The 27,762-nt window shown below is 45.7% G+C and overlaps 1 protein-coding gene across 2 annotated transcripts in view; it reads left to right on the forward strand.

Moving 5' to 3' along the window:
• Positions 1-26,555, forward strand: part of ST6GAL1 (ST6 beta-galactoside alpha-2,6-sialyltransferase 1) — a 43,446-nt gene extending 16,891 nt beyond the window's left edge. For both annotated transcript variants that reach the window (XM_065844926.2, XM_065844925.2), the window contains 6 exons: positions 12,314-12,441; positions 13,559-14,240; positions 17,075-17,172; positions 21,624-21,725; positions 22,986-23,160; positions 25,060-26,555. In XM_065844926.2, the coding sequence (XP_065700998.1) occupies positions 13,610-14,240; positions 17,075-17,172; positions 21,624-21,725; positions 22,986-23,160; positions 25,060-25,301 (1,248 nt within the window). In that variant the 5' untranslated portion in view covers positions 12,314-12,441; positions 13,559-13,609 and the 3' untranslated portion in view covers positions 25,302-26,555. The remainder of the gene's footprint in view (positions 1-12,313; positions 12,442-13,558; positions 14,241-17,074; positions 17,173-21,623; positions 21,726-22,985; positions 23,161-25,059) is intronic.
• The last annotated feature ends 1,207 nt before the right edge of the window (positions 26,556-27,762 follow it).

The following is a 27,762-nucleotide window of genomic DNA, read 5'->3' on the forward strand; positions in this document are numbered from 1 at the left end:
CTGCCTGCCACCACTCTTGTGGGGAAAGGCCACAGAATCTAGAGTGTCTGCTCATGCAGTGCTGATGCTGGAAGGGCTGTGAAGAGCAATAGGGAGGATTTCCCAAGAGGAAGAGGAGAGTCCTGAAGATGCAGACACAGTAGGAAGGCACCAATTCTTCATGGGTAACATGTATATCCATCTCTGACCCTCCTCCCCTCTCCATGCTGTGCTGTGCTGTGCATCCTTGATCTGTTGAAAACAGCTCTTTTAAGTACAACTGCAGTCAGAGGAGCGGTTTTGCCAGGCGCTAACCACCAGTGCTGCCGTGCGAGGGTTTGATCAGATGGTGCAGAGCGCTGGGCTTTCATCTCCAGCAGCAGCAGCGCCCGGCCAAGTCAAAGGGTTCGGGGGAGCCGGCGCCTCTCGACAGGCGTGTGGGAAATTTCCGCTCTGTTTCCTTGCTCTCACGCGAACAGTTTGTCACCTCTTTGGGCTGTAACCTGCCAAGATCTCTGAAAGGGCTCTGATGTTTGGTTGTATTTTAAAGACCTTCTAAAAAGGGCACAGGAGGTTAGCTGCACACATTAGCTGCAAGTGTGTTTGTTTCTGAAGCACTGATGTTCCATCTTGTTCAAGATGGTTATAGATAAAGCCTTGTGGAGATCCAGACAAGATAAGGCTTTATACACAACCCAAAATGAGAGGAACCTAATATCCACTGCAGGCTTATAAATTTTACGCTTGTGTTTTGGGGAAAAAAATTGAAAATTATTGTTCCTAACAGACTTCAGAAAATATCCATCAGACTGATACACTTTTTAAAAGTAGTGTTTTCTATGTGTAATAACTTCAGAAGGAGGAAGAAAAATTCAGAGAAGATGACTTGTAAAAGTAATTTCCCTTGACAACATACAACTCTGACCTATATGTGTGTTGGACAGCTTATAAAAAAGCTTTTATTTCAGCAATATCAATTCCTTGTTGGTATCCTGGATGCATTATTAATTAAGTTAAAAATAGGTAGAAATAGATATAGAAGTACAAACATATATGTATTTGTTATATATTGTAGGGAGATACACACTTCAGTGTAAGCAGGAGAACCTTAGCTTAATTGGCCTGATTCTTGAAAATAAAAAAAAGAGCAAAACCACCAGTGAAATGCAAGTTAATAATCCTGAAATAGCATGAGAGGGCTTTGCAAGGCTTCTGTTGTTTTTCTTTGCTTTGAAATTGGAGCACTGCAGCTCCTTCTACATGACAGGGGATACTCTAACCAGCATACCCAGGGCTTGGGGGTTCTCTGGCAGTTTTGCCTCAGGGGCTGCTGGTATGATGGTGTGAGGATGGAAGAGAAATGGTGTGCAGGAGAGCCCAGGATGGCCAGGACTGTGTACCTTCAGGTGCCTGTGCAAGCTTAACGTGTGGTGTGGTCACAGCTGAGCTCCCATCCTGGGAAGCTGGAGGGGGAGATGCTGGAGCAGAGCGCGAGGGACTCTGCAGGTAAGGATCCCTTCGGCAAGGAGAGGGAGGAAAGTGGAGACAAAGGGTCATGTAGGATCTGCTCCCACAAGACTACAGTGTGATTCCCAAATAAAAAAACTTGAAAACTTGTGACTTAAAGGCATACCAGAGTAAAAGTAGGCAGATTTGTTTAAATACAATGAATGAGTAACTTTTAACCTAAAGCTTGATCTGAGTCAGATCAAAAGTCAGCCTTGTTTAAAGTTCAGTGCACTTTAAGCCCAGTACTTTTCTACTCTGAGCTTGGGTCAGATGTTGAGCAGCAGGAAGAAATGGCTTGTCTCAGGTAAACTGGGCATGTGCTGGTGGTGGCACAAGACCACCCTTGCAGTCCTGAGCACCCTGCAGGGTGTCACGGTGTGTGAAGTCTCTGCTGGGTGGAAACACGCTGGTTTCGCTCTAAAGTGGTTGGGCTTGGTGTCCCCCCTGTGCATCCTGTGCGTCACCCCAGCAGCTGGCAGTCACCGCCATGCATGTAGAACATCTCAGCTGGATTTTGGCAGGTTCCTTGTCTGCTCAGATGTGTGTCTGCTGCTGGGATGTGGATTGTTTGGGCACTTGTACTGACCTGTGTAGTCCATTGAGGCACATAATTGTAAGAGATAACTGTAAATAGTGTTTGCTGCATAGCCTCATCTCTGAGACAAGTTCTGCAGTGTTCTGCACCTTCTCTCTGGTCTGTAAAGGTTCATTTCAACCGAATATCAAGTGTTTGATACTGCATCTCAATTTCTTTGTTTGGGGTGGGGGAAGCCCCAGCAAAGCACTTTGGACTTCTGTGTCTGGGCTATTGAGATGGTACTTGAAAGAATTGGGTGGGTTTGGGGATTAAGCTTCCTGAGTGAGAGCGGTGCAGTGTAGATTTGATTAACATTGAAACTGAGGGCATCTGCTTCAGTGATGCAGTTTGGGTCAGTATTGTGCCATTGAAGCTGACCTCCTGATCGCCCCTGCACATACCATGTTTCTGTCCATACTGGGAAGCAGTTTCTGATTGAAGAGTGCTTGAGTCAGGCGAAACCCAACAAAAAGAAGTTTTCCAATAATAGTCTAACATTTAGTGGTTGCACCAGCTACTTGGGTTACTGCATTTTGCAGCAGCAGGACACCAACAGAAGTCGTAAGAAGCACACTGTCCCATCATGTGCTTACATGTTCTTTTTTGAGCTTCGATATTTAAACAGAACCAATTGGTGAAGTTATAAAAAGAAAAATGGCAGAACGGATAAACTTGGGTTTCTCTTGGGCATCAACTCTGCGAGTTAATGCTGTTACATGTGTGCTCATCTCAGGGCCCTCCAGCTCTCGTGTGCTAGGAAATGGCTCCATTTTCGGCAATTATGTTTAGAAAACAAGGTGGGGAGGTGAGGAGCGGAGTGTTGTAAACAGTAATGGAAATTGTCAGTGGTTGAGAATGGCCTCTTCCGAAACCATCTGTTCTAGGGGTGACAGGTGCCTGACTTCTATGTTTTGGGGGGAGTTTCGTTCACAAAAGAAGTCATCTGGTGTCTTCATGGCCAGGTGGCACTGAGTGGAGCTGCGTGCTCGTGTGCAGGAGTTGAGCTCTTGGCAATAACATCCTCCTCCCCTATCTCATCCCTCCTCCCATATCTCATGTCTTCTTCCAGCGAAGTGCTGGTCCTAACGGGAGACAGGGGCCTTTCATTGCTCTGAGAGGCTCAGGGAGGTTTTTTTTAGGCCATACAGGAGCTCTCTAAGACTGCTGAAACACACTGTGCTAAAAGCAGTATGAGAGCCAATACTGAATGGAGGAGGTACAAAAACGTCTGGGGCCTCCTTCACTCCTTTAGGGAGAAAGTTATGTTTTTGTTGGAATTATCTGTCTAGATCTCTTCCTCCGTGCTGTAAGTTGCTACCTGGCTTTGATGAAAAACACATTTGTGCTGAGATTCATTGGATATCTTGCTTTTTTTTCCACTTTCCCAGCCAGCCTGTTCTCTGCGTTGTGCAGCGGGTTGGGCGCTGTGCAGCAAGCCCTGCACGCTCAGCCCGTCTCTGTCGTGCCAGTAACTCGGGTCTGCTGGTGCCAGTAAGGCGGTGCCACGGGGCTGGCAGCGTGGGTTGGCATCCTTTGTAGTGGAGGTGCAAACTCCCATGTGCATGAAATTTCTGTGGCCTTAAATACCAGAGGGGAGAGAGCAGGCTGCTTCAAGGGGAGGTTCAGATTCATGATGGATCCATGTAGTTGCCATCTGCAAGCTCTGCTGCCAGACTTGTTTCTGAAGTGCCGACTGTAGGAAGCGAATGATGTATCTGGGGACAAGAGCTGGGTAGTGCTTTCCAGGCTTTACACCTGGTTTTCTGATAGGGGAATGAGCAGACTAAAACCACTTAGAGTTATTAGAGTGGAGAGACAGTAAAATGGCCCTTATTGCCTTTTTGGCTTCGTTGAACTTCAGTAACCTTTAAATGTGTTTCCATTTCACAAGCGTGGTGTTTTCCTCCCTCCAGCAACTGTGTAGATTTGTTGCACTTCAGATCACTTGATGCCATGCCCATTACCTCACAGATCCATCACTGAGATGCTGACAGGGTGTGCAAGTGGGGAAGAAAACAGGAATTCTTTGGATAGGTTGTACCTGGCACCATGGAGCTGCCAGATGTGTGGCATGCTCTGTTTGGGATCTTGCAGCTGGAGCTGGTGCAAGTCTGTACCAGGTCCTCCATTCCCACCAAAAAGTGGGCACTGCATACTGTTTTGAGAGACGCCTGTTTGCTCTTGCGAAGTATTCTCTGGGTAGGAGGAACCACTGAACCTGTTTTCCTTTCCTGAGCATCTAGGGGGATGCTGAGGGAAGAAAATAGCAAGGAGGTTTTAAATGAAGGCTTTACCAGGAAGGTTTCATGAATGGTTTTTATAAATACATATGTGAAACTTTGAGGGAGGAGGAATGTCTTAAGCTCTTTAAATATATATAGGCACCCAGATTTGTGCTTTGCTTTTATATTGCCTATGACTAATAAAATTGAATTTTATTCCAGCAAGGTCACTTTCCTGAGGATGCTTTTGTGAGCTTATTGATGGTAGATACATTTGAAATGATACCACAAGGGGACAGTGGTACCAGATAAATAAATCAGACTTTTATTTAAAAACCAGGGCAGCACTTACTGTTATTAATGTCTTAGGTTAATGTATGGTTAAGGTTAGTCTGAATTAGGTTTATGGTTGGACTTGATGATGTTGAGGGTCTCTTCCAACCAAAATGATTTTATGAAGTCCGGCCAGGCCATGAGCTCCCTGTGTGAGGAGGTGACTCACTGATGTGTCTTGGCAAAATGCATGTTTGACATCTGCTACTGCAAATATTTTGACTTCAGAGAACCTGGCTGCTGCCTCAGCAATGAGTGATATCTGAGACCTCGGGGTATTTGGATTCCTGTGTATCTGCTGCCTCAGCTGCTCTGCTGCAGCCTGGCACTGAACTTGGACCAGGGGGGCTTCCTTGAAAGCTTCTGCTGGGTTAAACCTGGCTTTCCTCTGGTCATGTCAGTCTTGGTTTAACTAGTGGAACAAATGATGTGTGGCAGAAATGGTATCAATTTAGCTTACTGAACACTGTGGCTACGGAGAGTGAAAGCAAGTATTTTTGGTTTGTGGAAAAACATTGTTATTGTAACGTGTGTTGTTTTTTTTTCCCCACCCCCTTTTTCTGACAAAATAGTTAAAAGTGATTTTGATGTTTCCATTTGTATTCTGTGCCTCAAGTTCCTTGCATAGAAAGAGGAACTATTCTGATTTTTGCCAGATAAGTAATTGAAGTGCCTGTTAAATACTTTTTCTTACAATTTCTATGACAGTTGTTGGATTTGATGGACTCTAATAGATGTCCATTCTAAAATTCTCTGTATTGCTGTCAGGATGTGCCTTTTTTCTCAGCACCTGATACCTTCTGATGGAAATTCTTGATATCTGTATGTCTCTCATATGTTATGAAGTATGGATTTCTCAGGGAAAACCAGTCTATTTTAAATGTAATGCTAGAAGTGGTTTTTTTTTTAACAGAGAGGGGTTTGAATAGTGCTTTCTGAAGTCAGTGGCCAGAACTCCCATTTTATGTCAGACCTGCAGTGAAGTCGGGGTGGTGGAGTGCTGCTCTTGAGCGCCAGCCCTGCCATCCCCGACAGGGATGAGCTCTAGGTATGAAGAAAAGAACCAAATAGTGCTGCCAGACCCAAAACTAGCAGTGCTGGGTGCACAGTCGTGCAAGTTTATTTCCCTTAGTTGAAACTGAATTAGATTCTTCTCTGAGCAAGTCTTAAAGAGTTATTGCATTGTCCTTGAGGAGATGGAAAGACATCACGCCCAGCTGCAAACGGCTGGTGTCAGAGAATATTATCCTGAAGGGTAGTATAGCTGCAGCTGGCACAAAGTATATTTATTGTCCTGAGGCCATGGAATACCAGTTACGTGTCTCTGCATGCAGGGATATTTTCAGAGGCATTAAGTGTTGACCTGGCACATGCTGCTAATTTAAAATAAAGAAGCGCTCCACTCTCACTTCAAAAGATAAACATCTTAGAGAAACACATTATTGCAGGAGGAACAAAGAAGTGATTTGTTTGATCCAAAGGTGTAATGTTCCATGTAAAGTAAATAGTCCGAAGTGAGTTATCACACCCTGGTTTTTAAAACTGAGGAGGGGGAATTTTTACTGTTGGCTTCAGTGTAGGAACGGTTATGATAAAACTGACTGATAATGAAAACCTCACTTGTGAAGTCATGATGCTGGAGGGTCTGGGAGGAGAAGCAGAGCTTTTGAGAATTGGTGCTGTTTGTGCATGGTATGATGCACTTTTTCTCTTTTGAACATGAAACTGGCAATCTTAAAAACTGAAAAGGTTTGTTACCAGCAGTGGTCTACAAATATCTTACTGGTGAGGCTCCCATGGGCATGTGCCCATCATGAAATGGCTTTTGTGTTGGGCCGTGTTCTGAAAGCTCCCATGGTGTCTGGCTGACCACATCACAGCAGGAACATGCAGCCGGAGCCCAGGGCTTGCCTGGGGCATGCTGGCACCCCACACAGCTGGCACCCCACACAGCAGATATCAACAGATATCTGTCTGTGGGGTAGGAAGCAGGGTTTTGTGATGGGGAGGTGCTGGTCACACAAACTGAGAGCTTGGTCCTGTTCTGGATCTCATAAACATGCCATCCCTCTGGGTGAGTAACCCACCAAGCAGGGAACATATATGTGGTTTTCTGCACCATGGCATACCTTGATAATTATTTTTTCCCATCCTGAGAGTTAAATTGTCCTTCCACCTTCATGTGTCTGCAAAGGACCCTGCAGCAGCCAATTTCTCCCTGAGCCAGCAGGGTTAGGGACTCTTACTGCTGGTCCAGGGTGATGGCAAGAGCTTCTGGCTTTGCAGAAGGCGAAGATACACTTTTTGATGTTCACCACTTTCCTGACAGTGTTGGAGCGAAAGGGGGTAATGTGATACACTTGTCAGAGCTGAAGGTCATCCTTCTGTGGATGCCAGTCTCTGAACAGGCAGGCAGCGGGACAGGAAGACCATCCCTTTGACAGACACCAGCTGTCAGAGCAGTGTGGCTGTGCTGTGACACTGTTTGTTGAAGCCCTCCCTTCCTAATTATCATAATACAGTGTTGTTGGAGATGGTCCCTGTATGTGTGTTTTTGTGTTCACTCCTGGCCTGGACAGGAACACACCAGCAAACAGAAGCTCACATCTTGGGAAAGCTGCTCCTCAGCTCCGTGGATGCCATTGGGCATCCTGCTGCTTGCTGCAGCCAGAGCCGCTGGCGTGTCATTAACTGCATGGGCTGCCTGGTTCAGGTGCCCTGGAGCAGATTTGTCATCGCATATGTCATACTTGCTAATGTAAAGTGGATTATTAGAGCTGAGCTCCGACAGCTCCAAACGTGCACTTTAAGACCGTGTCCTGGTGCTGTGCGGGCTGGAGCTGGGGAGCCAGGACAGCGTGAGTCACCTCTTGCCGTGGGTCTGGGTGGCTGATGGTGACACTGTGGTTCTGCAGGTGCCTGGCAGAGCATCTGCAGTGAGCAAAAGCAAAATTGCTGCTTTTTAATTAGGGCTGTGCACTGCTGTGCAGAGCCACCCTCCAAAAACAACACGAGACCTCAGAAAAGAGGGGGAATAAAGGGCTGACACAGCCAGAAATCAAGGCTTCTACCTTTATTAAATCCCAGTGTTTGTTGACAATGCAAGACCAAAATGAAACACATGCTTAAACTTTTTCATCTGTGCCTCCCCCCTTAAATCTGCCTCTCCATTTTCCTGGAAGTTTTTTTCAGCAGAGGCAGCAGCATATTTTTTCTGGCAAATGCAGAGATTTTTTTTCTTTAATGCAGTCAAGGCTAATAGAATGATTTATTTGATTAGCAAGTGACTTGTATAGCTGTTCCTCAGTGCACTGTTGGGAATATAACCATCTTCCTCACTTAAAACACCTTTTTTTGTCTCATTCTCCACAAAAAAATTCCTCATTCTCCACTTTTTTTGGTTCGTGTTCTATTTGGTGGCATTGGAAGTACGTACTTAAGTGTGTGGCTTAACAGATGTTTTATTATCACTGCACACTTATATTTTAGAAAAAAAAAAACCCAAAAACAAAAACAAGAGTTGCTGCGAGTTTTCCCTGTTTATATATTTACAAAATTGAAATACACGCAGTTGAATTAACAGGCCAGACTGAATAAAATATCAGAGAGATCTTCTGAAACTCAGTTCCAGAGGGACAGATCTTTAGCTTTAATAAATCTATCACTGTGTTTCATCTGATGTATTGAATATATGAAAAATACAACTGCTTCATTTGCAAAATGGCATGATCATGGTTTATTTAAAACCGGTAATTTTCTTGAGAATTTTTTTCTCCCAGTACAGGAGTAGGGAATTTTAAGAGTGAATGCAAATTCAAGATTACTTTTCAAATCTCAGGTTTTTTCCACTTCAGTTTCCTTAGGTATGTTATTTTATTTTGAATGGAGGGATTCCTACCGCACACCTCCATGTCTTTCCCCTTCACACACTTTCACGTGAACTCATTCTGCCCCTGCTGCCAGCCACTGCTCTCTTCACAGGCGCTTTACAGGGGGTGCTGGCTGGAAGAACGGGTTAATACTGAGAGAAAATGAACTAAAAAAAGAATAAAAAGATGTAGTTGAAGTATAAAGTTTTCAGATGGGGGAGCATAAAAACATTCAAAAATAACACCAGCAAAAGCTAGAAATGAAGCTTTAGTGCTTTGTATTATATTTAGGTCATGGCACAGTTGTGGATACAGATTGAAATGCATAAATGAAGGAAACCTGGAAGGAAATGAAAATGCTCTAAGTTTGAATATGAAATCGTTATCACATTACCCCAAAAAAAGGACTGAGGAACAGCTTTCTACAGTAAAAAGCATTTGTGCATACATCAGAGGCAAGAAAACTGTGGGTGAATGATGTTGATGTATGAATGGAGGGACCAAGGAAAGACATTGTAGAACAGGTGGATCTGATCCCTGCATGTGCCCATCCCTGAGGGTTGGATTTCTGAAATTATAGCATAAATTAAAGGTATTATTTGACCTGATTGCCAAACCTTTTGGAGACAACTGGTCTGCACCAGCAGTTTTAGGGAGGTCAGGTTTGGAAATCCTGAGTTACTGCAGCGTGGGACCTGTTCACTTCAGGCTCTGACCCAGAAAAATGGAAGGAGGCAGACATGGTGCTGGGTTTGCTCTGTTTCAGAGGGACTCACTCTGCTGGGCCTGTTGCTTCAGACCAGTAAACAGAATAAAAGTAACTACCATGTGTAAAATGCGTAAGAATGGATGGAGAAGTCTAATCATCTGTTTGCAGAAGACAGTCACATATCAAATCTATCTGCTTGATTCCTCTTCTCTCATTTTCAGAAGCTAGCAAGCCTAGAGAGGGGAAAACAGTATGCCTGAATTTTCAAGTTTTTGGTGAGATTGCTCACCAAGAGCCTTAGAAAAAGCCTAAGCTGTTGTGGGATGAGAAAGTTCCTGTCCTGGATTAGTGACTGCCTGGCGGCTAGGCAACAAACTGGTCAGGTTTCACAACATCACACAAGTCCCACAAGGATTTTGTCTGAGATCTCCGCTGTTGAGCGGTGATAACGGATCTGCAACGGTGAGGAGGAAGGGCGTTAGGTGATGGGCTTGGCTGGCTTTGACTTCAGAGGGCTGCCGGGGCCAGAGGAAGCACTGAGCAGCTGCAAAGGGGTCCGGCGATCCTGCGTGGCTGGGCAGCACAACAGCAAAGGCAACCTGTGCTGGCAGGGGTAGAGTAATGCTCTTTAGTCATATTTTATTCCTGCCCCTCCGCCCCGTGCTGGGAGAACTCCTAGTGAGTCAGTACTGCTTGCAAAATATCCCAAAGTCATTACCAACAGCTTAGAGCTCAGGTCTTAGAAGTGGTCAGGAAGGGAAACAGAAGTGGAGGAAGTTTTTGGAAGAAGAACAAAACAGCCCCGTTGTTACGTTGCTGCCAGACCACATGGCCTGAGCGAGTGCGGCTGGGGTGTCCTGGTGTGCTGGCCTGCAGGGATCCTCACTGGCTCAAACGGTCCTGGGGAAGCTGACCGAGAGAGTCAGAGGTGTGGAAAAGCTGCTGTGCAAGGAGTCGTCGGAACAAGCAGGATTCGGCTTGGAAAAGCAACCAATGGGGAAAGCAGAGTGTTAGGAGAGGTGGTGCAACCACGAAGTATATACAGACAGCAACAGCAGCAGGATTACTGTCGGTGCGATTGGGTTTGCCGGTGTGAAGCCAGGAGAGGAGCGGTTGTCTCTGTGTGGTGTGCGATTACAGAGTTCATTGCCTCAGGCTGTTTGGGAAATGAGAGTGGTTTCAAGAGGTATTTAAACAAATGTGCAGAGGTTGGGCATTGGTACAGCTGATGACACAGCTTTTTGGAAGCTGTGTGCTTTTACTGGAAGAGAAATATATTCATACCTTTGTCCGTACCTATGTGGTTTATCTGTGTATCCGCTGTCGGTCGCTATAGGAGACAGGTAAAGGCTTGACAGACTTTTTGTTTAATGAGGTAAAGACACTGTTGTTAGCAGTTTTAGGGTGAGTCTGCTGTGGGTTGTGGAAGCGGGGATTGCTGGTGTTCTCTCCCGGGCACTGCTGGCTGCAGCTCCGGGGTGGATGGCAGCGCCTGGGATGTGGGAGGCAGCAGGACTTTCGCGCTCTTCTGTGCTTTGATGATTAAGACCTGAGCCCAGTGCGATACTTGGACAGCAAAGGTTAAGTATAAGAGTGCGTGGAGATGATATAATTCTCTGACTGTCTTGAAGATACTGCATCACTTACTTGTTCTCCACACAGGATTAATTTATTCTTGGAGGGCTTGCTATATGGGCTCAGCCTGCCAGCGCTGCACCTCACAGCCGTGTCCGGCTGTAAGTTTCAAGAAAGCAGCAGCTATTTAAGTATTTTCGTAGGTTTGGGGGATTGTTTTTCTTTTGTCCTTTCTTTTTTAGTATTCATAGCTGACACCTTGTGCTGCGTGTAGGTGCTAAGTTTCCATCACCTCCTGAAGAGCACGTTGGTGCTAGCTACTGCCATTCAGAAGTCCACACAAATTACTTACGCATTAAAGGTGTGGAAAGAGAGCCCACTGAGGACTGTCCTGCCGTATCTGGAAGAGCAGCTGCCTTTGTGCTCCACCAAAAAGGTTTGGTGGCAGAATGTTTGGGAGGGACTTTGTGTTAGGACACTACTTGTGCAAATGACATAAAATCGTATCATGTGAAGTAGTAGAAATAAACTGAACTGCAGTGAATCCGTGGTGAACAAAAGGTACCTTAAAATGGTGTGGCTCTGCTAAAATGTATTTGCTTGTAGAACCCACTTTCTCGAGTTACAAATTGAAGCAAAGTGACTGTTCACATTGTAGCAGGATGCACAGTCATCAGAGGTGGGGATCACCTTGGGCTGGGTCCTGAAGGTGAGTTGTCCAGGTTCCTGTGTGTGGCCTGGGGAGGAGAGGAGGTGTTGTGACTTGTTGGGCATCCGCTGCTTTTCGGCATGGGGAGGAGTGTGCCAGCAGGATCTTGCAGTGAGCTGCAAGGTTGTTCTGCCTCAATGAACCTGCCGCTCCAGATTATCCTAGCCATGGGAAACCAAAGCTGATGGTACTGAGATGCCCCTGCTGTCACCTGCACCTGGAAATCCCTCAGGAGAGGGGCCCGAAGTGAAGAACTTTGCGCCGTGGGGCAGTGGTGTGGAGGCTCTGTTCTGCCTGTGTGGGAGGCCTTAGTTGAGTTTCCTGTAAGTCAGGCCCTCATCTTGTGTAAAGAAATACAGTGTGAATAAAGACAGGTTGGGGGCTGCACAAAGTGTGGTTGGAGGGTGAAGAGCTGTGGGTTAAGGTAGAACTTTTCATATGACTCACTTGCTCCAAAAATAAGGTATTTCCCTAAGAAAAGTTAGCTTTGTCTTTCCTTTCCGTGTTCATTGTGTTAAGCATCAGCATTGAGATTTTTCCTTTGCTGTGTTATGGGTATATCCACTGCTCAGAGTGTTCTCCATGGAGAAGGCTGTCAGTCTGACCGGAGCATAGAGCCCAAAGCCTGCAAAGGGGTTCCTGCTTTAGCTGAGAGTAGAGTTTAGACTAAGAAGGAAGATGCCCATTTTGAGTGGGCATTTGAGCGTGTAAAGAGCTTATGTGGTGTTAATATGTTTGCTGCTGGCCCTTCCATGCCTGTGTAACAGCTTTTCTGGGACTGCAGAGTTCTGCCATAATAGTTTTTTTTCTCTCTCTCTTTTTTTTTTGCAGTTGTTTCTTGAACTCTTCAGTGCATCACAGAACTGTTGTGTTTTGAGATGTCCTGCTTAAACCCTCGGAAGAGAATCTGCAAACAGCCAGAAATGACCTGAGCTGGAGAGCTTCTGCTATATTGCCAGGTATCGTGTCAGTAGCTCAGTAACTTCGCAGTAGCAGAGCTTGCTTTCGGCAAGTTTCCCAAGGAGAGAGTTGTCCTTAAGCTCTCTCTAGGATGGGTGATGATCTGCATGTGTTTGTCTCCTGAGGAGCACTGGGGCACCTGCATCTCTATACCACTCCGGTGTCCTTGGTCACATCCTGGAGCAGCCACACAGGGACACAAGCAGCTGCCCTCCGGTCTTCTCTGGTTGCTTTTGTCACTCACGAGGCGTTTATGCCTCAGTATATATTTCCTTCACCACCTCCTTGTGCTGCTTAGGTTGAGCTGCCCTTCGGGCACTCCTCCTATTGACTTGCCCCCTTTTATAACAAGACAGGAGCTGGAGGGGTCTGCTAATATGAGGCAGTGCAAAAGAGGACAGGTTATGCAGCATAATGGGATCTGGCTTTGCTTTTTCCAGGAGTAACATACCTTGAGTAGTGTTTATCAAAGTACATTTCTGTACCTGAATGTGCCTCAAATGCTACTGTGGATTAATTGGCTGCCAGCAGCTGTTTAGTGAGGCTTCACATTGAGAGAGCCCTCAGCCCACTGCAGGCGTGCAGGAGTTCCCTGGGAATTCACCAAGCGTGTTGGTACCAGGCTGGTGAAACTCCTGCTGTTTGTGCACTCATAGCTTTTATTTCTACAGTTATATGCCTCATTATGTGCTTTGTTAGTCTTCATGCCTATGGTCAAGTAGGACCTTGGTTCTGGAAATACTAGTGGTGGGATTTGTATATCAGCTGGCTGGGATGGGAGGTGAAGGTAAGTGGAGACTTACCCTCCCACTGGTATGATACTGTCTAACAAGACTTGACTGTCACTTGTGGAAGGGAATAGAGAAATAGTTTGAGTTGGCAGTGGTCTCAGATCACTATTACGTAGCATATGATGCCTAACAGCCAGCTCATGTCTTCCTGTGTGATGTTCAAGGTGGTGGACTTTCAAATGAGATCTTTAAACAGCCTGAAATTTTAAAATTACTCCTGTGTTTTCCCTCTCCCCTCCCATTACCCGCACACTGATGTTTGTATCTGTAGATATACACATGACTGTGCATGCAGCCCTGACTGAGATGTGTTCCTCCCCGCCAGGACCAGCTCCTTGCCCTGTGTTCAGTGTCCCATCTGGATGCACCGTACACTATGGTTCACATCAATGTGTTGAAAAAATTGATGTGTGTTCTTGTGGTGATCCTGGTAGCACTGACCGTGTGCCTGTGGAGAGAGACGAGGAGAAGCTACTATGTTCCTTTCAAGACCGAGAACGATGATTTGCAGGTTCACAGGACCTCGGAAAAATGGACCTCACTTAAATCACAGAGCCTTTTCCATGAAGCAGTCAGTGAATTGGGTCAGATACCCCAAACATCATTTGGTAACCACAATAAAGTAAAAGGCAGCACCTCTGGAACAGCTGAAAAGTTAAAGAAAGCGGCAGACTCTGTAAAGGTATGGGATAAGGACAGCTCATCCAGAAATCTCATACCCAGGCTCCAGAAGGTCAGAATAAATTACTTATCCATGAACAAGTACAATGTGACGTACAACGGGAAGAGGAACACTGCTAAACTCAGCCCAGAGAAGCTGCTCTGCCAGCTACGGGACAGGGTGAACGTTACCATGATAGAGGGGTCGGATGGTCCTTTTGATACCTCTGAATGGCAGCAATACATGCCAGGGAAAAGCCTCAATGAAACAGTGGGCCGCCTGGGTCGCTGTGCTGTCGTGTCCTCGGCAGGGTCTCTGAAATCATCTCATTTGGGACAAGAGATAGGTTGGTATCTTTGCATTAACATGAAGTCAAATTACATTGTTTCATAACTTACGCATTTTGTCTCTCTAAGAAAGCAGCATGCAGGGCAGACCAGCTCTCCAACCTTCAGCTCAGGATTCTGTGCCTGGCAGGGAATTCTTATGTGCCTGCAGTTCTCTCAACTTTCTTCATTAATTGTTGTTTGAGGCTCAGTCAAGATTCACACTTTGCTAACCTGCAACTTCACTGAAGAAGTTCTATAGCCTAGGAGTTTCTCTCCAGTGGAAATAGTTTGCAGACTTTGGTGTGTTTGTAAGTTGTCTGTCAGATCAGATCCCTTTGGCCTACACTAAACTGCAAGTAGCATCCATCTTCTGAAACAAGTAGGTGGATAGCTTTTAATATGTTATTCATGGACAACTTGGGCAAAGCCTTCAGAATTGCAGTTCCTGGATGCTCGTGAAAGGGTCAGGGATTTGTTTTGGTACTTGTTTAAATGTTCTCCCCCAGACTCCTCTGTGATCCACAGGGCAGGTAGGCATGTGCTAAAATGAGGTGGGAAAGTCTGAAGTGTATTTAAATGCTATAAAAGATGGGATGAAAAAGATAGTGGTGGTATGAACTACAATAACATTGCCTCCTGGTAAGAATTACCAGTGGGACTTGGTTGATGTAATTGTTTCCAATTGTTAGGAGTGTTTGAGTCCAGGGTGGGTCAAGACTTGACTTTTCCTCTGAGTACCTGTCTTGTCTTGTTCAAGTGCCTCCTGAAGTTCAGTAGCTAAAGGTTTCCATGGAAGTGACCTTCTGTAGAACACCCTCCCTGAAACAGCTGGCGTGTGCCCAAGGGTGTGTTTGTTAGACTCCAGCACACTGATAAAACCACTTGCTCCTCCATAAAGAGATACCCTTGAGAGCTGAGGGTGGTGTCTGTGGGGTGTTATAACACAGTCCATGGGTTTGGTATCAGAGCAGCCAAGAAGTGCGATGGGCTTTGCTCCAACCGCAGCACAGCTGAGAGGACGTCATTGTTCCTACAGACGGTCTATGAGCCTGTCCCCAAAGCTGAAACACCAGTTTGTTCCAGACCACAAGGGATAGAAGCTGAAAAGGTCACTGTATAATTAATGCCGTTAACCCCTGCTGGCATCCCTGGCTTGCGTTCCTCACGCCTGGGTCCCAAACTTTAACCTTTCTGCTCAGGCCATCATCTCTGCTAGCCATTCTGCAGAGTTATGGGCACTTGCAGCCTTGAGCTGGGCAGGGTGAATATTGTTGGAGTATTGAGTGTATTTATGCATGTTTTCTTCCTAGTTTTGACCTGATGTATTGCCATGTAGGAAAAGCCATGGTTGTCTTGGAGGAAGGTGCTAAAAACCTACTGCATCTGACTGGCTTAAAATGAGACATTTGCATGGATGAACGTGATAGACTGCTGAATTATTATTCCTTAAATGACCAGGAAGTATTTGTTCTGTGTAATCATGTTAAGATATCAAATGAGCAATTAGTAAATGTGAGGGAGGCTGGCAGAGCAGAACAGGGAGAGGTTTGTAAACAGGCAGCTCCTCTTGTACTGGGCTCTTGATGTTATTGGAAGTTATGAATTGCCAGTGAAAAATCTGATCTTGGAGATAATGAGTGCAGCACAACCACCTGGAGACAGAGTGCTTCAGAGAGCCAGCTACTCTGCCTGTGCAGTCATTAAACACCCATTTAAAATGCAAATTTGGGGCATAATAATGCTTGGTGGCTGGCTGAAGTTCTATGGGAAAATTATAACCCTGTGCTCCCTTGATGCAAGGTAGGATGTGGAGTTAAGGGTTTGTAGTGGTAACTACAGAACTGCTTCTCAGCATGGACACTTTTTTTTTTTCGAAATATCGCCTTTCTGGGTTTTGTGTGTTGCTTTGGAAGGGCTCTAAACAAGATCCACGTGTCCATGAGAATAAAGTAGCTGAGAAGCTAGTCTTCGCTGCCAGTGATCACTGATCTTCCAGCATTGCTTGTGAGAACACCTCTCTTTTCAAGAAAATTATCTCAAAAAGTCCCAGTTCTGCACCAGGTTAGCCTTTCTCCCCTGGGTGGGGACTCAGCAGCTGAACACCTCTGGTCCCATAACAGGTTTCCTATGCAAATCTAGCCAGTAGGTATGGAGAAACCAGGGTGCCAGGCATATATGCCACAGCAGCAGCCTGGCTCTGTGCCGTTACAGCAGCACAGCCGGCTGTGCAGAGGCAGAGCAGGATGCTGCAGGAATGCTGTGCTGTCTTCAGAGATTATGCCAGCAGAGGAAAATGCAGTGAATCCCAAGGCGTGTAACAAGCTGTGCCTGTTAAATGCACAGCGGTGGTTTTATTTCTGTAACGTGGGAGGCACACTGGCAGGCTGAAGCCAGCTTTGTTTTCCACTGTGGTTATTATACACGTTTCTCAGGCTGGTCAGCCTCCAGACTGCAAGAGAGGATGCTGGCTCACTTATTTCCTAGTTCCTTAGTTTGCAGCCAGCCACGTGGTAAATTAATTGTATATCGGTCTGTCTCCTGGTAGAGTGTTTGGAAGGAAGAAGAGGAAAAGGGAGGGAGATGCAGCATTCCTCTGTGCAGGGCAAATGCTAGGGCTGCACTCTCAGCTTGCAGTGCATTGTGGTATAAAAAAGTGGATTTTTAAAAGTTTAGTGATCATGAAGTTAGACTAATGACTGCTTCCATAGAATCTGGCTTGATATTTGTAGTTGGAAAGCCATGGGCTAGCCAGAGTGTATTAGAAATGAAGGGAGATAACTTATTGCACATCTCTCCTATCACTCCAAAGCCGGTTGTTAGCTCACAGGTTTTTACTCTCTTTTACTTTCAGACAGTCACGATGCTGTCTTGCGATTCAACGGGGCTCCTATCAAGGGGTTTCAGGAAGATGTGGGGCAAAAGACAACAATTCGTCTTGTGAACTCCCAGGTAGGTCTGATGAATATGTGCCAAATGGACCAAGCGTGGCAGAGCTGTGAACCTCCCCATACCACCTGGGAGCAGAGCTTCTGGCTTCATCTGCTGCTGGGAGGTCTTTAAAATGCTGCTTAGCAAACCAAGCTGTGCCAAGAGACGAGTTGTGCCTGCCCCACAGATGGGTATGAAGAATGAAGGGAGTTTAATTGGCTTCTGATAAAAGAACAGTACTTCTTTTCTGCCCAGCAATGCTGGAGACTGTAGATAACACATTAACCAGGGCTGTTAAATGCCTAAAGGCCATTGTCAGAGGACCCACCTTTAAAACTGTAGCCTGCATGCAGCCAGGAGGGGACATGGACTCTGGTGGATGAGTCAGAGGGTCCAGAACCTCATTGCAGAACATGGCAGAAAGTACCTTTAATAAAAGGCATTGTTTACCTAGTTAAATTTTCCCTGACTCTTTGAGAGCTCTTTCTAGGTATGAGGCTGTTCTTGTGCTAGTGTTTTTGGAATTCAATAGGTTTTGAAGCAGACTCTGAATGGTTAGGGCCACATCTAATAATACATTATCAGGGTTAGGGTGCCACCCGTTCGGGAGTGGAGTGAGACCCACAATAAGAGACTGTGACTGCTCTAGGTACATCTCAGGGCGTGTTTGCACCCTCCTCCCGTACAGCTGTTGCCCTTCATTTTTGCCCATTTTGGGGAAAGGAATTTTCAAGTGTAGACATGCAAAGAGAAGAGGAAATCTCAGTAGTGCGTGCTGCTGAGGGGGTGGAGTGAAGCAGTAAAATACTGAGGAAGCCACAAGTCATTGGATGCAAGACGTGGTGCAGCATTGCAGAGCAGAGTACAGACACCTCCTTGCCCAGGAGGAGGAGGAGGCTGTAGGCACATGAAAACTGAGGGGGTGAGTGATGAGGAGATGGGAGACCGAAGCATAGCTTTTGTTCTCCAGAACCGTTAAGGCAGTTTACTTTCCTCACCCTAAAGCTGAGATTTATAGGCCCAGAGTTTTCTCGTCTGCTCTTGTGTGAGAGGTTCGTGGGTACTGCCCTGTAACAAGGTTTGAAGTTTCTTAAAGCAGCAGCAGGAGCTTGGCCATGTTCTTCAAAGGCAAGACGTGGAGCTAGCTTTCCCTAGTTCATCCTGCATGTCTTTTGAAGAGTGTTCTTGCTTCTTGAGCAGATACTGTTGCTGCCTCTTTCTGCTCTTGGGTCTCGCCTTTTCTCCTTGGTGCTGTGCTCCGTTGTGCTGCTTGCTGCATCTCAGTTCCCCTGCCTTAAACCACCAGCCACATGTGGGACAGTTTCTTCTTTCTGAACCGATCTGTTTCTAGCAGACATATCTGGCTGCTGACATCCTCCTTCCTCTGCCCTGTTTGAGCTATTTTTTTTTCTTTTCCTTCTGTATGTATTTTTATGATGTCAGATAGGTGTTATCACTTAAGAAAACTTCTCTGGAGGATGTACTCATTGCCAAACTTACTGTGATATGAAATCATTTACCAGCAAAACTGTGTACATGACCTGTGTGGTACCAGTGTTATCTGCACAGAGAGGAGGGTAACCATGTGATTGTACAGCTGTAATAAAGCAGTAATAACTTACTGTGTGGATGCTCTTATTTTGGACTAAGTGTACCTTCATAGTGCTTCTGTTCTCCATGCAGATGAGCCTGCAGCTGTGGATGACGCATTTCATCTGCCACCATCCCCTCTCAATGGAGACCAGCTTACAAATTTCAGTTAGAGAGAGAACAAAATTATTGTAGTTTTTGAGGCTAAAATGCAGTGTTGATCTAGCTGCTAAATGGAGCAAAAGATTCTCTCCTGTGAACACTGCAGGAGTCTCTCTTCTGGAGTTTGTAAAATAAACGGCTCTAATTGCAGTCCCTGTTATCTTCAGGGATAACTGAATTGGGAGCCTGATTATCTTCTCTGTTTTTATATGCACACTTAATGGTTTGGTGCTGTTCTAGTCATGGTGACATCATCTTAACTGTCTTGTTAGTGGGGTTGCCTCATGGCATTTTGTTTTCAGCCACTTGCAGACATCAGGCGCTGGCTGCACAAGCTGTAGTTTCTTCTTGTTCTAGGTTTGGCTTTTCTTATGTACTAAGTGGTCACTTGGAACACGGATGAGATTGTGGCTTAGCTGCTCTTATTTTGGCTATTACTATTGATCAATCCTCCATCTATTCCCAAAATGAAAGAAATGGGATCTCCTGGATCTAATCTGTCAGAACTAGTCTGTATTGAATGGTGCCCCTTTGGCATGTCTGGCCAGTGGCCCTAAGTTCCTTAATAACTATTTTAAGATATTTTTCTGTAATTTGCCGACCAGTGTGTAGCACATATATAGGGGGTGGATGGCTTTAACAGTGGTATGGGGTATCTTGCACATCTGTGTGCACAAGAAAAGATTAGTAGATTGATACTGGTAGGGGGGAGAAATGTGAGGATAGGCTTGTAGCTCCACAAGCTTGGTAGTTGTTCTAAAGCAAGATGTTCTTTAGCATTGCCTTGCTTATTTTCTTAGACCTTCACTGGTTCATCAGTACCATGTCCTTTAATGGCATTTTTTCCTGCAGTCATACAGAAGACATCGATTTCCCCTGGGAAAGTGCTCCCATGCTGATGAGTGTGCGGGGAGAATGCCAGCGTGGTTCTGTAGGACACAGCTCCTTTCTGCAGAGCTGACAGAGGACCAGAGTACCTCGTTCCTCCCAGTCCTTGTTTATGGTTCTCCTTGGCTGGCTTCTTGCTGTCATGGAGAGCCCTCTCTGCTTTGGCTATGTTTGCTGTTATTGGCACTAATGAGTCTGCAGGGAGGAAGAGAAAGGAGATAGCACATCGGTGGAATGGAGTGAGATTGTGATGGGAAAGGGGAGCACATTTAGATTACAGGGAATTGCCTGTGGTAGTTGGAGAGAAGAAGCTTGTTTTAATAAGGTCAATAAACATATCAGGAGGGTAAGAGCTGCATTAGCAAGATACTTGTTAAATGGCCAATTGGCTAAAGAGCAAATTAACTAGGAAATCAATAGATCAGTTAACTAATTAGGATTAAAAAAGCTGGGCAAGACAAATAAGTAACGTAGCAATTTACATGAATTTAACTACTTGGAAAGAATCCATCACTGTTAAACAGAACAAATAGTCACTAAAGGTATCTGGGGAGCCAGGTTCCTCCAGCAAACAGGTTATATGAGGAATGGATTACTGGTAGTGCCAGGACTCAGCTCTGTGGTGTGGGGAAGGAAATAGCGAACACACTGTATTTGTGGGGGTGCTCCCCACCTGGTTTCTTATCCCTTTGTTTCTGTGCCTGTCACAGCTCTCTAGGGTTTGTGTACCTCTGCCAACTCACATGGCTCTGCTTGGCTGACCTTTGCATTCCCTGATGCTCAATCTCTCTTGAATCCTCCTTTCACATGTTTCCCATCAGAAAAGTTCCTGAAGGATTTCTAGCCTTTAAATAGAAACAATGGAATGAGAATGAAGTGCCCGTGTTCCTTGCCCCCTTCCTGTCCCATTGGGGTGCTCTGTCGCACCATACCTGCCGTGTCCTCTCCTTGCTCTGCTCTCCAGGCAGCGAGCAGACATTCACACCTGCAGCCTTGCACGCTCCAGCTCACAAGCAGCCCAGATGTTTTAGCTACTGTAAGGAAATGAAACCTATGCAGGACACGTGGTCAACGCCAAAGCCTAATCCTGCAGAGTTAAGAACAGATGCAAGGAAACCCTTGTTGCTTTTGGAGTAACTTGCATCTGGGCTGGTAAGAGTGTCCTTGTGCTCTGGTATGGGAACAGCCAGGAGGTCAGCCTGCTGCTGGGGTACTTGGGGATAAACTGGCTGGCTGTTAATTAGATCCATGGGGAAAATCAGCACAAATGGGAGCTGTTTTTTATGATGGTGCTTTTCTTCAGCAGATGTTTACAAGCTGTGTCTATACAGATTATGCCTTTGGATGGGGAGGACAGGAGATCAGTCCCTGTCTCATTTGATCCTGACTACTTGCTTCTTGCTGCAGACCTGGGTTGGCTTTCGGTGTCACAAACTGAGACAGTTGTGTGCAAACTGTAGAGGTCAACTTCTGTGATTGAACCACCTGGTTTGGTTCATTTGGGGGAAGCGTCTGGTGGAGCATTCTCTCTCTGCTGATATTGTCTCTAGCCCATGTGCTGTTGTGCTGCTTTCCTTCAAAAGACTCCAGCCTCCCTGGGCCGAAGTGCATTCCACTGCTCTCTCCACAAAATCCTGTGCTGCTAGATAGGGCTGGGATGGGAGCAGGAAGGACATCACTGGGAGCTGTGTCCTTGCCTGCATGCAGGTAGGGGATGCTCAGTAACCAGCACTGGGGTGGCTGTGGCTGTGTTCAGGTATGTTTTATTGTCTGGCTGCCTGCTAATTCTGACAGCATGTTGTATATTATTGTATTTGTTGTTGTTATTCAAGCTTGTAACTGTTGAGGAGCAGCAGTTCCTGAGAGAAGAGCTATATAACACTGGAATCTTAATTGTCTGGGATCCAGCACCATATCATGCAGAAATTAATGAGGTAAGGCTGAGTTTCTGTAAATAAAATCAGATTTATATGATTTGAAGTGCATCTGTTAACCTACTTCCTCCTAATGTGAGCAATCACTCATTTTAATGCCATTCTTGATTACCTCTTTGTTATCATGGGTGTATGCTTGTGTACCTCTGAGCACTCATGCATGTGTGCTCCTAGAGAAACACTTGTCTGTTCCCAGTCCCTGTGAAGAGCCCCAGGCCAAGTGTAAGGGGTCACCACCTTTGCTGTTCCTGCTGGTGCTGCAGGGAGGTCACTGCTGGCTGCAGCAGTTGTCATCTTGTCAGAGGACGATCTCCTCTTCCTGACAGCTGCTGTAAGATTTGCAGATGGTTGATGCTTGGATATTGCAAGCACCAGTCAGATATGAGATATACTCAATGCATGATGAATGGATTCGGAAACCCTCTGAAGATCTTAGAAAATGTCTCCTCTCTGTCAGCTGGACTTTCACTTGTGGGTGTTGCAATCCCTCTAGCATTCACTTTTTACATTCAGTACAAAAGGGTGTTATTTGATAAGTGATGAGCTTTGGAGGCTCAGGGTGAAAGCAGGTAGGAGTGAATAGTCCATTCTTATATTTTAAGCTCTGTAACTGAACCATCTTTGCGCTCCTTTCTCTGGACTGCATTTCCTGTTTTCTCACTGATGTTTATTCTTGTGTCTAGCCCCACACCTCCAGGACACACAAGGGTGTATGTACAGCATGCTCAAGTGTCAGTAAAACCAGAGATATTTTAAGCATAGGAAAAAAAATCTCAAAATTACGTTAAGGAATCATAAACCTTTCAGAAGTGTTTTTACTGAAAGGGGAAGTTTTGGGATGCAAATCAGCTCAGCCTGTTTTAGGAGGTTGTGCTGAGGACACCTGCCTGCAGAATAGGATGCTTTGTACTCCAGCACACAGAGGAGTTGGGGTCTGTAATGTTTCAGGCTGACTTCTCAACATTGTCTGCTGTTGGGGAGTGCAGAATGAAATTATACAAGATGGCTGATCTCATTTAATGGTTCTTCACTGCCAAAGAGAGGAGATTTGGTTTTTATTCCTGCTCTGTTCACTGAGTCAAGTCACCACAGTGACCCAAAGGGCAGGTGCGGTTGTGGGGGACAGAGGGTGGGTGTGTGTAGGTATAGCAGGACCTTTGACCCCTGGCAGAAGCAGGTTGACTTGTCCTTGTTTCCTGATGGGTTTGAGAAAGAGTGGGCTAGAAATAAAAAGTCTGACTTCTTGTTTCTGTTTTCCAGTGGTACAGAAAACCAGACTATGACTTTTTTGAAAGCTATAAGTTGTATCGTAGTACACATCCAGAGCAGCCCTTCTATATCCTGAATCCAAAAATGCAGTGGCAACTCTGGGATATTCTGCAGGAGAATTCACTGGAGCCTATTCAGCCTAATCCACCATCATCAGGAATGCTTGGTAAGAAAATTGCCCTCTAAACTTCCCGTTACGTTTGCGGGAACTCTCCAGGATGCCTTTTTTCCAAGACAACTACAGATTTCTAGTGCTTATCGGAGTTGCTTTTACAGAGTTTGTCTTATGCCAAAATTTAAGCTTCCTGTCTTTAAAGCAGCAGCTCAGTTGTGTTAAAGTGGTTTGCAGCACCCCTCTGAAGCAGCAGTTATAAGCATGGCCTGGTTCCACATGGAAACAGGAGAGCAGATTGCAACATCGAGATGTTCTCTAGGATTTCTCACTTCTAGCGCCAGAGCAGTTCCCATGGGGTGCGAGAGGAAGGATAAGGCTCCTGCAGGCTCAGACCTTGTCAGGCAAACAAATCTGGTTACTGGAGGTGAAATCTCAGTGCTTGCCTATTTTTAACGTATGTATATATATTTAAAATACATAAATAGGGAAATACAGTTATATGGAAAAATATGTATAGCTAAAGAGTTATTGGAGGGTTGAGGATGGTCAGGGGGAATAGCTGTCCTGAAAAGTTCAATCGTATTCCCCCTTACTCAGCACGCTAACGTCTTGTTTGTCAGCATGCTAAATCCAGCCTCTCAGCAAAGGGGCTCATTTTTCATTCTGCTGTTGCAAAGCTTTTCCTTCTTATTGGAGAGCAGATCTCATGATCAGTTGAATAAAAAGGAGTGAACTTCTGGGGAAGTTCACATGTATTTGAAGTTGCATCATGGACGTATGGCTTTGTTTGCCATGTGGATGTCCAGCTGCTGTACTTTATCCCTTCTTCTGCTCTCATTGCTGCTGGGGCAGAGGTGCCCTTCCACGTCCATGCAGTCACTTCTTACTTTTGCCACTCCAGCATCTAGTTTCCTGCCACAGCCTTGCTTTTGCCCAGCACCTGCTGGGGTACGTGCAGAAAAACTGTGTAACAGTGTAGGCAATGACTTCAGCAGCAAAATTGTTGTTAACGGGAGTTCAGGGCTTGAAAGCAGGCACTGGGCAATGGCACACAGCAAATTCCTCTGTGGCTTAACTTCAGGACTAGTTACTTGCTTTGCAAAAGAAGTCACCTGTGCTCAGGAGCAGAGATGAGTTCAATTTGCAGGTCTGGGTTTCCTTGAAGGCCTAAATGTGAATGAAAATTGTCATTTGAAAAGGTGGATGATAATGTGTTTAAAATCCACCTTGGTTAAATAAGTGGTTTCTTCTTATGTTGGGTTCTTCTAATGTTTTGTAAACTGTTCCTCTGATCATGCATGGTTCCTGATGTCTCAGATACTGCATGAATTTTCCGTGATACACATTATGTGCTGCTCTGCTGTGGGGCAGCTGGGGGTCCTGAGGAGTGGAGTCTGCTCGGTCTGGGTGAGCGTCTCCAAGCACACTCACTTTTATAGCCCCTGCATTCACAAGGGGAAGATGGGGAGAAGGTGAAGGTCTCATTGCTGCTTACCCAGGCAGGTTTGAGATGGGCTGTTTGGATCAGCTAATTGTAGTGCATGGTTGGCAGACACCCAAGTTTCCATGAAGGTCGCAGAGAATGGTTGCGCTCTTAAAAACTGGCTTTTTGGCATGGCTGTCACTGTAAACAGTGCTGCAATAAAATCACAGAATCACAGAATGGTTGGTGTTGGAAGGGACCTCTGGAGATGGTCTAGTCCAATCCACCTGCTAAAGAAGGTGGGTTGGACTAGGTGCGAAAGCAGTTGATCATCTGCTATGCAAGAGAGGGCTTCTGAAAACAGCCCTGTGTGGCCAGACTCGTTTTCTCCCCGTCTTGTCTGCATGTTCCGAAAGGCAACGCTTCCCCTTTGGGCTGGATGCTCCTTGCTGACCGCCTGTCTCACTGGGATGTTTAATCGGTTCTGTGGTTTGACATGGGGATGTCTGCTTTCTCTCCCTCCCTAGGCATCGTGATCATGATGACGCTCTGTGACGAAGTGCATGTGTACGAATTTCTCCCTTCCAAACGGCAGACGGACATTTGCCACTATTACCAGAAGTTTCACGACCGTGCCTGCACCATGGGAGCTTACCACCCACTCCTGTTTGAGAAAAACTTGGTGAAGCACATAAACCAGGGCACAGATGAGGACATCTATATGCATGGGAAAGTTACTTTGCCCGGCTTCCGAAACGTGCATTGCTAGCAGATCAGTTTTTAGTGTGTTTAGGAATTTTTCTTGACTGTCAAAGCACTTTTTTTAAAATCAGGGTTGTCAGTTTTGTTAGGTCTAAGCACTGGTGTGTTTTGATGGTTCTTCCATGTTGCAACACTTGCTCTTAGGACTTTGTTGCCTAATTTCTCCTAGCTGTAAGGTGGTGTTAACACATTGTGGTACATCCACGCGGTATCCGCATGAGCCACTGCAATAAATTGACTCCTGATGGAGCCAGGCTCATGCAGCAGGTGGACATCTCTGTCTTCATCTCAACTGATGATGGTGTATGTGAGATGCAGGAGATACTTTCTAAGCAGAAATTGCACAAGTCAGGATCAAATACTGAATATAGATCAGTTTACTTCAAAGGGGTTATGACAACCAAAAACCTGGTCCATTGTGAAACAAGAAAAACAATTTAACACTTCTTCCCATAGTCCTAGGAGCTCTTTGGATTTATGGAAATACTGTCAAAGCTGTGTACTGATAAGCTAAACTTTTAGTCCAAGATATTTGATTTTATAAACAGTTTGTAAAATAACCATGGGAACTTCCTTTCAACTTGTAAGGCTTCTCAAATCATTGAGGTGGCATTTTTGGCAAAGGAAAAGGGAGGCAATTCATAATTCCATGATTCCTGCAAGAGTTTTTAATATTTTTACTTTTTTTTAATCTCTTAAAATAAATTTTAGTAGACATTTACTTCTCTGATACAATGCTGTGCTTGGTACAGAAGCAGCCTTGTTTCAGAAACAGTTTGGGGAAGATGGTCTGAAGCACAAATGGGAGAACTCACCGGCAATTGGTACTTCTTCCCAGCTCTCTGCTGCTCTACCTTTGCAATTTTTGACAAATTACTTGCTGCCTCATCTCTGGTAACATAAATGCCATGAAGCTGCTGGCGAGGTGACTTGCAAGTCCCTGCAAGCTGACTGAGGTGACCTCCTGGTTGCTGTGTGCTTTCGGAATAGGCGGGGAGCAGATACACGGCCCTTGCACTTCACGAGCCGTGGGGAGGGAGGACGTGCTCTGCTTCTCATGCTGAAACGGGCAGAATTGGGGAGGGCAGCTTTCCCCTGCTCGAGGGGACTCTTCCCATAGCAGTGTGGTAGAAGCAGTAGCTCTGCAATCTCTGTCCGTCTGTGAGAACACCTTCCCCGTCCTCTTCCGTACTGGTGTGCTTCATGATGTCAGTAAAGAAAGCTTTTTCTTCTCCTGTTTTGAATAAATCCTGTGAAGTCATTGACCTGTTCTTGCCTTGGTGAAACCAGTGTAAATGTCATTGCTCTGTGGCCCCTGGGACATGTACCAGCCTTGCAGCAGCGCAGGCAGCGCCGGGAGGGCAGCTGCTCCCCTCCTATTCCAGTAAGCTCGCGGCTCTTACCCAGTCTGGGTGAGAGGGCTGCTGGGGAGCAGTTCCTCCAGCTCGGAGGTGGATTTCTGCACACCTATCCATTGGGACACATTGGATCTGCCAGTGGTTACAGTTTGTGTATTGTGTCATACAGAAATGTAAAAAACCTCAAGTCTTTACATGGCTGCTCAGGGGCACTAGGACAAGAATGCAATGAAGGCCATGAGCAGTGGTGTCCTGTTAAGCGTTCATTTTCACTCATAGGGAAGGAGAGCTTACCGTGGAAAAGCCAGCAGAGGTTGTTCGGGAGAGCCATAGTGAACCTCTTTCCATCTCCACTCTTAGTTTGTGACAGTCCTGCCTCTGGCCCTTGGATCAAGGGGTTGTCTGCCACAGCCATTTTGCCACCTTAGTATGTCTTTAGTTTGGAATCAAATAGCTTCTGCCTTTTTTCCTGGGCTGTCTCCTTTGTTGTTTCTCACAATGTTGTTTTTCCCCACCGGGGTGACTGGACCAGCACCCTCCTCAGCCTCACACCTTGCTGCGGTGGAGCCAGCACAGCCTGCCTGCTCTTCACCTGGGGATCTGCCAAATCATCTCCTCTACAGTGCTCCTGCAAGAAGAAGAAACATCCAACAGGCTTCCCAGAGTCTTCCAGAGTCCTCAGTTACTGCTGGACAATAGTGTTGCGCTGGGCATGAAATATCAAGCATGATGCTAACGGTTTTAGCTAGATCCAGCATATGATTCATTTACAACCTAAACAGCGTTTTACAGGAATTATGACAGAGCTTAAAATAGACCAGTGTTAGCTGTCCTTTTTTTTTTTTCCCTCTTTTTGGCTGCATAGATCCAAATCAAACATGATTTGCAAATAATGACAAGTCTTGTATTTAGAAGAGCCAAGTTTAAGTTAGTGGGAAGTCATAGCTAGACTGTAATAAAAACCTCATCCCTCCCGCAGTCTCTAACCGTTTCCAGAGTGTGAACAGCTTTCTATCCATGTGGAAAGCGGGAAGAGAACACCACAGCCCTTTCCAGTAAGCCACTGAAGGGCCAAGTATTGGGAAAAATGCTCCATAATGATAATGGAAG

This window comes from Patagioenas fasciata, chromosome 9 (assembly GCF_037038585.1).
Source record: "Patagioenas fasciata isolate bPatFas1 chromosome 9, bPatFas1.hap1, whole genome shotgun sequence".
Taxonomy (NCBI): domain Eukaryota; kingdom Metazoa; phylum Chordata; class Aves; order Columbiformes; family Columbidae; genus Patagioenas; species Patagioenas fasciata.